This window comes from Bos taurus, chromosome 5 (genome assembly GCF_002263795.3).
Source record: "Bos taurus isolate L1 Dominette 01449 registration number 42190680 breed Hereford chromosome 5, ARS-UCD2.0, whole genome shotgun sequence".
Lineage (NCBI taxonomy): Eukaryota > Metazoa > Chordata > Mammalia > Artiodactyla > Bovidae > Bos > Bos taurus.
This window is the reverse complement of record NC_037332.1, coordinates 104,627,580-104,640,152: the sequence shown is the minus strand read 5'-3', so window position 1 is coordinate 104,640,152 and position 12,573 is coordinate 104,627,580. Positions and strand designations below refer to the sequence as shown.

Here is a 12,573-nt window from a genome sequence, read left to right as displayed (position 1 = left end):
AGGCTCTAACATCCCAAATCAGATTGGCAAACAAAAAATGCAGGAGGGGTACTATGTCATGGGGAAGCTATTGGAGATCGGACAGAGGAGTGCTTCCTAGGTGACTCAGTGGTAAAGAATCCACCCACCAATGCAGGAGACGCAAGAGACATGGGTTCTAACCTTGGGTCATGAAGTGACCTGGAGTGAAAAATGGCAACCAACTCCAGTATTCTTGCCTGGGAAATCCCATGGACAGAGGAGACTGGCGGGACTACAGTCTATGGGGTTGTAAAGAAGTTGGACACAACAGAGTGACCGAGCATGCACGGACAGAGGAGTGAACAGCCACCCTATCTTAGAAGAGCAGAGGCCCTGAGATCTTTCTGGAAGTCTGACTCTGCCAGGCTCAGCCCTAGCAGCCAGGAGAGGGGTGAGCAGAGCTCTTTACTCACGGGACTCCGATCTCAAAGATGTTGTTCTGGATCAACTGCTTCCCCAACATGATGATGCTGAGTTGGATGCACAGCTCCATGAGGCAGCCCCCGGGGGCGCACTGCAGGATGAGAAGATGCCAGAAGGGACATCAGTCAGGCAAGGTCATGAGCTAAGCCAAGCTGCAGTGCAGATATAAGCATGGGTGGGGCCGGGGCAGGAGGGACACCTATGAGCCACCAGCCAGGCAGGAAAAACCAGCAGCTATACTTGCCTCTTCCATGCGGTAACCATCAAACACATAAACGTAGCTTCCGGGTCTACCGACAAACCTGGAAGGGAGAAGTGTGGGAAGAGTTAGGGAAAGAAAGGAAGTCCGGGCTGCCCGAGGGTGTGTCTCCCCAGTGGACCAGTCACTGCCCAATGTCCTCCTAGAAAGAACTGGCCAGGGCAATGCTACTCCTCTGGGAAGGAGTTCACACCGGTTATCAGCTAACAATCACCCACCTTTGACTTGGTCACATCCCAGGGCAGAGGAGTTGAGGCCAGGTGTGGTGTGGAGTTGAGGCAGCCGTGTGTGTGTGTGTGTGTGTGTGAGATCATTTCAGAGCCTAAACACAACAAAGTTCAGCTTGTCTTAGCAGGTACATGTGTGCTAAGTTGCTTCAGTCGTGTCCAGCTCTCTGTGACCCTGTGGACCACGGTCCACCAGGTTCCTCTGTTCCTGGGATTTCCCAGCCAAGTGGGCTGCCATGCCCTCTTTGTCTTTAAGTGTACTGTCCTGCAACTTCCTCCGTCAACTGATTTCTATAACTATCCATTGGGATGGACATGTACAGACTGCTATAGTTTAAATGGATAATCAACAGGAACATACTGTATAGCACAGGGAACTCTGCTCAATGCTATGTGGCAGTCTGGAGGGGAGGGGAGTTTGGGGGAGAATGGATACATGCATACATATGGCTGAGTCCCTTCGCTGTTCGCCTGAAACTGTCACAACATTGCTCATTAATCAGCTATACTCCAATACAAAATAAAATGTATTTTTTAAAAAAAGAATTGAGTTCTGACTGCAATTCCTCCACAAGGGCTTCTGATTTCCCAGGAAATAAAGGCCAAGATGGACTAAAACTGCAAGTGGAGATTCTTGGGACCAGAAACGAAAAATTCAGACTTCTTACTGAAAATACTAAAAGGAATGGAAGAAGCCTGTCTCATTCCTCTTCTAAGATCTAAGGGTTTAATATTAGGGAATAAGAAGATTGAGCAGGGAGGTGGAGAGGTACCAGCCAACCATGGAACCAGACAGGCCAATAGAAGAATCCTACTTTCTTGAAATGTTATCCGCTCACCCATCTCCCGAAATCTTGCTCATCTATTGGAGGCTCAGCTTGACTTCCCCTCTTGGTGCAGTCTTTCTGTCTCTGTTCATAATTAAGTGTTCCCCTAACACTTTCTTTCCACCTCTTCTTACAGCACTTACTGCAGACTGCAGTGTGCTGTTGCCAAGACTCTCTCTCTCAGTACACTACAAGTTTATCTAAGGGTCAGAGCCCTACGATTTTTTTTCCTGGAATATCATATGTATGCATGTTTCTATTTATATTAAATCTAGACATAAATCACCAAAGAAGTATATAATCATTAACATGGAGAACCTCTCTGCTACTATAATTTCATGAGCCTCAAGTGCAGAGGTCCTGAGAAGGAGTAGTGGTTTGGGTCACAAACACATTTATAGGAAATTATAAAGTGTGCATGATGACAGTCTTGCTATCACTGCCTGCTTGATGAGCTCTCAGTTCTAAGGAAGCTTCCTGACTTAGCTGATGCCTAAGGGGAAATCTTGGAGGTTCCTAGCTGATCTGACCACAAATGATACTTATCAGAAGTGATTTATGCCCAGGATTATTATATAATAAAGAATATGACTGGTCGTTGTCCTTGGTCCCTGGGAAGACTCTCTAAATTCTTGGAATTTCCTGATAGGAGTGTCTTTATTATTCTTGGTGGGCCCCTGGGAATAGACCTAAGTTTATGCTAATGAGGTAATTCTTTTTCTTTTTAAGATTTTTAAAATTGGAGTATAACTGCTTTATAATGTTGTGTTAGTTTCTGCTGTACAACAGCATGAACCAGCTGTATGTATACATATATCCCCTCCCTTTTGAGCCTTCCTCCCAGCCCCAACCCCCCATCCCACCCCTCATCACAGAGCACTGAGCTAAGCTCCCTGTATTACACAGCATCTTCCCACTAACTATTAAAATATATTTACACATGATATTGTATATATGTCAAAGCTACTCTCTCAATTCATGCCCCACCCTCTTCTTCCCCATCGTGTCAAGTCCTTTGTCTATATCTGCATCTCTATTCCTGACCTGCAAATAAGATCTGTACCATGTTTCTAGATTCCATACATATGCATGAATATATGATATTTGTTTTTCTATTTCTGACTTAACTTCACTCTGTATGACAGACTCTAGGCTCATCCACATCACTACAACTGATCTAATTTTGTTCCTTTTTACGACTATTATTCCACTGTATATATGTACCACAATTCTTCATCCATTCATTCAGGATCATGGAGGCCAATGCCAGAAAGACCAACCACATGATTAATGAGTTGGGGCTTTGAGCCAAGTAAAGGCAGCCTGACCTCAGGTGAGAGAGAGGGACTGAAGACTAAGTTCAATTACATGAGCCATGATTCATTCAATGATGCCTGGATAATGGGATCCCAATAAAAACTCCGGACACTGAAGCCTGGATGAGCGGGTGGTGGTGCACGTCGATGTGCCAGGAAGCGGACATCCTGAGGACATGTAAGCTTCTTTCCAGGATGCTCCTAGGCCTTGCCTTATGTGTCTCCCATTTGCCAGTTCAGACTTGTAACCCTTTGCTGTAATAACACTGTAACTTTAGGGACAGCACATCCCAAGCTCTATTTAGCTGTTCCAGTGAATTATCAAACCCTAGGGGTCAGTGGTTGTAGCCAGTTGGGCAGAACCATCAGTGACCTGAGAGTCCCAGAGCTTGCAGTAGTGTCTGAAGTGAGGGCAGTCTTGTGGGAGACTGTATCCTAATCTATGAAGTCCACATTGGCCTGGGTAGATAGCATCAGACCTGCATTGCAAGACCCAAGAATCACTGGCTGGACATGAAATTTTCTCCTGCCATGTCCTCAACTTGAGAGACACACATTCCTCTAGGATTAACCCTTCAGGGCCAGAGCCAAATAACTGCAGATTTCCCCATGTTATCAGAGTCTGAAGATGCTAATCCAACATGATTAGTGTAGTCAGGTGGCAATGCGAGTGGGACACAGAGCTGAAGATGTAACTGACAACGGGGACAGGCTGGCCCTAGTGGAGGACTGTCTTGGTGACCAATTGCCCTTCTGCATATGACACCAAGGTACTCACCTTCCCTTGAAAAAAGCCACATAGAAGATGGGTGAGTAGGCATTGACAAACTTCAGTAAGAAAGCCTTGAGGATCAGGCGCTCTTCAAATGTCTGCTCTGTTTTTGGAACCTCTGAAAGGGAAGATCAAAGCTGATCAGACAGATTTCTCACCTCCTTAGAGTGGTGACCCTGTGACACGGGCCATTATCTGTCTGTTTACTCCTCCGGAGTAGAAACCCAGAGATCCATTGCTCTGTGACATTAGAACTGACTTCCTCTGTGAGGTCCCAAGTGGTTTACCAGGTACAGAAGGTCAAGAGTATATAGGATCAATACGTGTCTCTTTTCACTTCCCTCCTCTGATCCATGAAAGTGACAATATCGCACAGTGCTCCTCAAAGAGAGTCTAAGCAAGAAGAATATCCGCCCACCACCCCTGCTTCATCAAGAGGAATTCAGCTTTTACCGGCACAATCGTCACTTTCAGAAGATTTTACTAGAACAAACATCCCTGACAAAATGGTTTGTTAACCAGTGAACAGAAGTCAAGAAGCACTGAAGGCTTGGCTTGGGCACCAGGGCATTGCTCCTCTTTCTCTCTTCTTTTGTCTTTAGCAGGAAAGCCCTCCCTGTATGTCCTTGGCACAGGCTGAGACATCTTGAGTCCATTCATTCAAATGATGGAAGCTCATCAGATAAGCAAATAAAACAAACACAACTTGAGTCTAAGGTCTCAGGCTTGGGGGTCATGGCATTCATGGGTTCTATCAGGTCCAAGCAGGGAGTCAACCAATGTTCCCAGGAGACCCTGAGAAACACTGAGCAGAAACCTCATTGGTGCCTTCAGAAGACTCGAGACCCATGGAGCTCCATGGACAGCTGATCAGAGAGCTCAGAGGGGTCTACACAGACTGACAAAGAGCTTCGCAAAAAGAAGAGGTTACTGGGCCACGCTCCTCAAGGACAAAGAAAGCACTAACCCTACATCATGTGCGTCAGTGATGACTAGAGCCACCCCGGACTGTGCACCCTGAGAGGACTCAGGATGAAGAACACAGGGTCCTGGCCCCAAGTAGCTGAGGTGCATGTCAAAGGGATGATTTCAATGAGCCCAGACATACGTAGAAAAGCACTAGCTTCATTAACTCGAGGTATCTGTTTTTCTTTAACTGCTGCTGCTGCTGCTGCTGCTAAGTCGCTTCAGTCGTGTCCGACTCTGTGCGACCCCGTAGACAGCCTCCTACCAGGCTCCTCTGTCCCTGGGATTCTCCAGGCAAGAACACTAGAGTGGGTTGCCATTTCCTTCTCCAATGCATGAAAGTGAAAAGTGAAAGTGAAGTCGCTCAGTCGTGTCCGACTCTTAGCGACCCCATGGACTGCAGCTTACCAGGCTCCTCCATCCATGGGAGTTTCCAGGCAAGAGTACGGGAGTGCGGTGCCATTGCCTTCTCAGTTTCTTTAACTAACAGTCATCTTTTGCTGTTCTACTACTTGGTTTTTGTTGCAGAATTTCCTATTTATCCTGGCTCCTCCCTCACCTCTTCAGAGCAATCTCTCAGAGCCATCTGAGAGGCTGCCTCTCGGGCTTAAGTCCTCAGAAAGTCCACCAAATAAAACATAATTCTCAAATTTTACATTTTTTTTCAGTCAACAAAAGGAAGCAAGGAAATAAGGAAGGAGGGAAGGAAGGAGGAAGGGAGGGAGGGGGCATTTTCAACAGGAATTTGAACCTTTGCCCCATGAGCCTGAAGCAATCAATTCAGTAATAACTTAACCACATCTTGTCTCTCACTTTTAAGTATTTTGGGGGTAAGAAAATGAAAACCAATGTCACCTGAAAAGTAATCAGGTGATATTACTTAATCAGGTCTGAGGATCTGAAAATCTGGAAAAGTCACCTTGTAAATGTGGCTAGAAGGGGATTAGGAACGAGGTCCAGAGAGGCACGTGTCTTTGATTTTCTTTTATAATCGCCTTTGAACTCTTGGTACTCAGATCTCCCAATTCACACAGGAATTTCCTCCAAGCTCTCTGGAAGGAGAATCTGCTCCCTTCAGAGCATTTTGCTCCAACTAAAAATGAGTGGCTCCCTTCTTCCATCCTAATAAATCATGGGCCTGGTTATTATTCATTAGGATTATTTCTATAAACAGCCCGTGCCTATGCTTTTAGGGCCATGAGCCATCATAAAAAATGGGCAAGTCCAATAAACAATCCAAATCTACTTGATAGCCCACTAAATCAGCTGGGGGCCCACGGCAGAGAAGCTATGAGGCCTGCTGGGTGCTCTGCTGAGGCTTCTGGGGAAAGGAGGCCCTCGAGGGAACACGTCCCCAGGGGAGGGAGGAAGTTGGGGCCCTGGAGCGCCAACTTTGGGTCTCGCTTTTAAAATTGAAGTACAGTGAGTTGATTTACAACGTCATGCCTATCTTAGAACGGGTCTCTTTCAACAGCCAACATGAGGAGCCTCACCTGCCTGGGGCAGCAAGATGCAACAGGTTTTGCAGGGTCCCCTCAGGGTGGAATGATGTCTACAGGACAACTAGGGCACTTTAGAACACTGGGCACCATCCTGATACAGAATCTGGAGTGGTCCACATCTGAGTCCATGAGAAAACAGCCCAGCCTTGTGTTTCATAAAACTTCAAATAAAGTGCCTTTAGACATCAACTGCTTCCCAGGTGGCTCCATGGTAAAGAACCCATCTGCCAAGCAGGAGATGCGGGCTCCATTCCTGGGTCGGGCAGATCCCCTGGAGGAGGGAATGGCAACCCACTCCAGTATTCCTGCCTGTAGAATCCCATGGACAGAGGAGCCTGGCAGGCTATAGGCCATGGGGTCACAAAGGTTCGGATATGACTGAGCAACTAAACAACAAGACAGATGGAGAGGAGGAGTCAACATGGAGAGAGTGTGAGAAGGCAGAACTCAACCCCTCTCCACCTTCACAGGCTCCTGAAACCTCACCTCCCCCAGGAAGCCACCCCAGGTTGACTGGAGGCCATCTGAATCTCAGCAGCTGGAGTGGATTTTGGACAAAGGGCAGACTTTAGGACCAGGAGGGACCATGAATGAGATAGAATTCCTGTGCAGCACCCTTACCCTTCTCCCTTTCTTTTAAGTGTTAAACCTCTGGTGCATTGTGTCATGAAAAAATATGAGTATAAATGACCCAGCTGTAAACTGCCTTGGAAAATAATTAGTATGAAAGCCCAAGGGAGTCCCAGGGGGCCAGCTCAGAATTCAAAGTCCCTGGAGCGCCATCCTCGTCATATGGAAACAGCATGACGAGCAAGGGGGTGTCGGCTGTGGAATCCGAAGTTTGGAAGAGCAACTCATCCGAATGGGGTGTCCCCAGCGATCCAGCAGATATAGATCCATGGCAGCAACCAGACAAACTGAGGCGACTTCCAGGTGTGAATTTCAGCCACTTCCAGCCCTCACACCACTCTGGGGTGGAACGGAGGCTGAGTCAGAAAGCAAAGGTGCCACACGCTTCCCACTTCTCCCCCAGGGCAGATCCAGCTTTGCAAATAGCAGTGTCTCCTGACAGCCCAGCCATCTGGCCTTCCCTCCATTTGTGTGTGTGCACGGGTTCATGTTTATGTGTGGGGTGTGGGGGTGGGAAAGGGGGCGGCCCCAGCCTCCTGTGTGATGTTGCTGCCTTGTTTATGCCACAGGGAGGGAATCACCCTGGCAGAAGCCAGCGAGCTGGGTAACCAGGCAGCCAGTGCACTGCTCGAGGGCAAGACTATGGATGGGTGTTCCTGAGACACTCCTGGAGCCCTGGAGAGATTCCTGCACACGGGGCCCCACGCTTAGAGTCAGGAAGACGACAGAGACCCCCCAAACAAAGGGACTGGAGACCTACTGTGCACTAGAAGTCCAGCCCAAGTGTCAGCTCCCTAGGACATGTCTTCTCTCTTTTTCTGTTGGAGAATCACTGCTTTACAATGTTGTGTTAGTTTCTTCTGCACAAGGAAGAAAATCAGATATATGTATACATATACATATATGGGTTCAAACCCTGGGTCAGGAAGATCCCTTGGAGGAGGAAATGGCAACCCACTCCAATATTCTTGCCTGGAGAATCCCATGGAGCCTACAGTCCATAGGGTCGCAAAGAGTCGAACACGACTGAGCACACACAGCATATATATATATATCCCCTCCCTCTGGAGCCTCCTCCCACTGTCCCCCATCCCATCCCTCTAGATCAACACAGAGCACCGGGCTGAACTCCCTGTGCTACACAGGTGCAGTCTGAAGCCACAAGCACCTGCTGTCAGGCATTCTATTGGACCTTCCACGTGTACACGTGTTTCTCTTCTTTGGTGACACAGGCTCCACCAAGTTACCTCAACATCTCTGATGAGCCCTCTTTCTTAGAAGGCTGGGGTGGCATCACTTAGGGTGATGAGTACCCCTATCTTATAGTCACCGAGGGTCACCTCCCTCAAAGAGAGCTGGGATGAGGGATCATCCAACCTACTGTGTTTTGAAAGTTTATGAGGACAGGCTGTACACAGCTAGGGTGGGATCCAGGGAGCAGGGAGTCCGGGTCTGTGTGACGGATGACAGCATGGGGGTGGGGATACAGGTGTTATATGTCTGAAAGCAGGGCACCCTCACAGCCGTAGACCCTCGATGGGGAGGACCGAGCTTCCTTGAAGGGCCCAGTGGCCAGTCCGGGACCGGCAGTGAGAACGGACCAGCTCAGCAGTGGTCCCGCCTTCCCTGTCTGATGGGACAGGCCAGCATCCAGCAGCAACGTGCTGTAGCAAGGAGACATGGGAGCGAAGGGCTGGTCACACTCCAGGGAATGTCCCTGTTTAAGCATGGATGTTGGCCTGACCTGGTATAAATGATCAGCATCCCAGTGGGAAACAGAATTCACCCCAGAAGGTTCAGAGGAAGGGATGTTAATGAAGGCACAGTTTTGCTAGAGGTGGGGTGAATCAGGGAGAAATGGCCCCAATTCCATCTCCTCTACCCGCTAAGCTCCTTCCACTGCTTCCCATCGGCTGAACCCAGCCCACTGTCAGGCTTGGGGTGCCCATGATACAATCTGCTGGGCCTCGGGTCACAGACCTCAGCAGAGAGGTGGGGAGAAGGGGCCTGGAGGGAAAACCTGGCCAACAGAGCATGATCACTCTCTTTCTTCTCATGGATTAAGGCGTGGGTTCTTAGAAAACTCAAAAAAAGGGAGAGGAACGTATGAGCCTCTTGCTAAAAGGAGAGATAAGTGCTCAGGGATTAACTGAAAAAATGAGAGACAATGTTCGTAGCTACAGCTCAAGTTTGGAAGGAATTCTTGCCAGTTATTTAAAAAAAAACTATTATAAGTAGCAGTGTTACTAATAATAGTTCCATGTAACTGGAATGAATTGTTCTACAAACTGGGCTACAGGCATGCTCACGTCATTTGCATTATGAGCAGCAGCCCCCCACCATCTTTTGGCTTCCCAGACAAAATGTACAGTTCCTGCTCGCCTCACAGAGGGGGCCTCAGACAATGGCAGAATCAACTCTGGCCACACCCTTCCCCTGGCCCCCCACACGCGACAGGCCGGAGGCCACCCAGGGAGTCAGGAGATGGTGGCAGAGCAGGAAGACAACCCAGCAGACCTGACTCTCGGGCCAGATTTCAAATTACCAGCACTGTAGTCTCCCCGCCAGGAAGGCCTAGGGCCCGGCCCAGCCCACATGCGGCCACACGCATCCACACACATGCACATGCCTCCACATGTATCCACATGTACCCACCCACATCCTCACATATCCACATGTATCCACGTGTCCACACGCATCCACATGCATACACACCCCCACATACATCTACACATATCCACATGCATCCATACATATCCAGACACACCACCACATCTACATGTAACCACATGTATCCACACACATCCACCTGCCACCCATGTGCATCCACACGCATCCACATGTATTCCCACGTACCCACATGCATATATACACAGCCACACGCACCCACACATGTCCTTGCTCCGAAAGCCCACTCCTGTGCAGACTCCAGCTGCGGGGAAGCTGGGTCCCCTTGCACTGGTGCCTGGAACCCATACAGCAGCCCTCCACCCTGCGCTCTGAAAACACACGTTGTCCACATCTGATGGGAAATTAGATCCATTCCTGTAAACCCAAAACATTCCTCTTTAAAGAATCTGTGCGGTCCAGGCGGCCTCTGGTACTGAGGTTCCCCCCGCCTCTTCCTTTCCTCCCCATCGCCTCTCCTTAGCGGTCAGATACAGCCTGTGCAGAGGATGGCTTAGAGCCGATGCACAATTCTAGACTCAGGACTTCCTGGTGGTACTTCAATTCTTCAAAGAAAAAAAAATTTTTCATTTAAAAAGCAAGTGGGACCCCAAAGTTGGTGAACCTGCAGAGGTCTGCTCCTGCCTGCGGGCCTGCATGGAGCGAGGGGCTTGCTCCCACTGTCTCCTCCCTAATCCCCAGAGACCACCCCCCTCTTGCCCCCTGAACCGTGCCTCGCAACCAGCCATTCTCAAGGGTGGGTGCGTCGATTTTAAAATCTTCTGGAACCTCTGGTGTGTTTTATTCTCCTTTCCCTGCACTTTTAGAATTCCCCAAGGCAAAAGGACAGCTACGTATTACTGGACAGTGGACTGCTATGGTCTCAGCAAGGACACAGAAGCTTCACCGCTCAGTCAGAGGCCCCTGGGCCTGTGGGAGGGTCGAGACCACCGCACCTTCAGGGCTGTTCTGAGGATTCAATATACTAACATACATAGTGTGCTTAAAGCAGAGCTTGGAACAGGGTGTGTGTGTGTGTGTGTGTGTGTGTGTGTGTCTATACACACATGCCACTACTAACCATGGGCCTTGGTGGAGTTTCTAAACCTCTTCAGACTCCTCATAAATAAAATGAAAGAAACGACCAGGGGCTATTGTGAAAATTGGATGAAACGCTGTATGTACAATGCCCGCCAGGAACACAACGGGTGTCAGAAAATCAAGTCCTTTCTTCTCCTCTCCCTCCTTCCGGCGTGTCCCTGCCCCCAGGATAGCGATGCTCAGGAGCAGGGTACTAGTGCTATTTAAACAAGTCACAAACGCAGCCTCTTCCGAAGAACCGGAGGCTTTGATCTGACACAATAATTGTGTGTCAGGGACTCACAGTGAGCCCAACCCTGTAACTAGGAGAGGCTTGGTGAAGTGTAAGGAGGAATCTGTAGCCCCATACACAATCCAGAACTAGGCAGAGTTTTGGAAGGGAGAACAGGAGGAGGGGTGGGGGAGGAGGAGGAGAAAGAGGAGAAGGAGCTGGAGGAGCTGGACTTAGGGAACCATGTTAATGAAGACAAGCTGATGGCAGCTGGATCATTCAGCCATGAAGCTTGGTGTCAACCCTGCCTGCCTCACTCAGCCTCGAGCTAGAGGTCATCCCCGCAACTAGAGGATGAGCAGGGGCCCCTTCCAGGCCGAGCCAGATCCAGGCCCATGTGGGTCACGACAAGACCCTGGGCATCCTGCTCCACAACAGGCAGACTCAGAAGCTTGCCATCAAGGGCACAGTGCACCCCATGCCCTGACCCATGGAGGAAGCTGCCATGGTCTGAATGTCTGCATTCCCCTAAATTCACAAGTTGAAATCCTAAGCCCCCAGAGGGGATGGTATGAGGGGGTGGGGACTCTGGGAGGTGCTTAGGTCATAAGGGTGGAGCCCTCAGGAATGGGATTGTGAAACTGGAAGCGTTAATTGCTCAGTCATGTCCAACTCTTTGCGACCGCATAGACTGTGGCCCACCAGGCTCCTCTGTCCATGGGATTCTCCAGGCAAAGATACTGGGGTGGGTTGCCATACCCTCCTCCAGGGGATCTTCCTGACCCAGGGATCGAACCCACGTCTCCTGCATTGCAGGCAGATTCTTTACTGCTGAGCCACCAAGCAATGGGATGAGCGTGGGATGAGCGCTCTTATAAAAGACCCCGTGGTGCTCCTAGCCCCTTCCACCACTTGAGGACACAGCAAGGAGGTAGCCATCAGCAGCCCGGAAGAGGCCCTTCACCAGGAGCCGTCTACACTGGTGCCCTCGTCCTGGACTCCAGAGCCCTGAGGCATGAGTTTCTGTTTGTCAACCATCCAGTCCATGGTATTTTGTTATAGCAGCCAGAACAGACTGAGACAGAAGCTGTCCTTGAGCTGATCTTCCTGGTGACCCCAGGGTCTTGCCTTAGACCGTGACCTCCCAAGATGCCAAGCCCCCTCCTGGTCCTGCCCCGTTCTTGCTTCCTCCCTCCTCCAGGAACTGGATCCTGTCCCTGTGACACCCTGTGACCCCTCCAGGATAGAACACATCACCGGGGACTAAGACAGTCCTTGCCCTGCCTATTCATTGAGACTCACAAACGTCAGGGACTGAAGCTTGTGAACCGGGCCACACACTTAGCACAGTGTGCCTTGGCCAACAAGGTCTCAAAGCATCCCTGTTTCCCTAGCAACCCCGTCCCCCAGTCACGGGCTTCTGCTCAGTCCTTGAACCACCAGGACCTCGTCACCTCCAGATGGTGTGTCTTGTGCCCGAGCCCATGACCGCTGTTATCCTGGTCACCGGGAAGACAATCTCCATCTTTATCTATCACTGTGGAGCCCATCCATCACACTCAAGGCAGTCAACAAATTCTGTCTTTTGTCATAAATATTTGTGGCAAGATGGACCTCAGCTAGGCCTAGACCAGGGCCAGTCCAGGGACCT

General features: G+C 49.7%; 1 protein-coding gene across 1 annotated transcript in view; it reads right to left on the bottom strand.

The window, feature by feature from the left end:
- Nucleotides 1-12,573, bottom strand: part of ANO2 (anoctamin 2) — a 341,658-nt gene that overhangs the window by 56,112 nt on the left and 272,973 nt on the right. The window contains exons 17-19 of the mRNA XM_024992694.2: nucleotides 3,852-3,963; nucleotides 689-746; nucleotides 435-535 (exon numbers count right to left, since the gene is read on the bottom strand). Of these exons, the coding sequence (XP_024848462.1) occupies nucleotides 435-535; nucleotides 689-746; nucleotides 3,852-3,963 (271 nt within the window). The remainder of the gene's footprint in view (nucleotides 1-434; nucleotides 536-688; nucleotides 747-3,851; nucleotides 3,964-12,573) is intronic.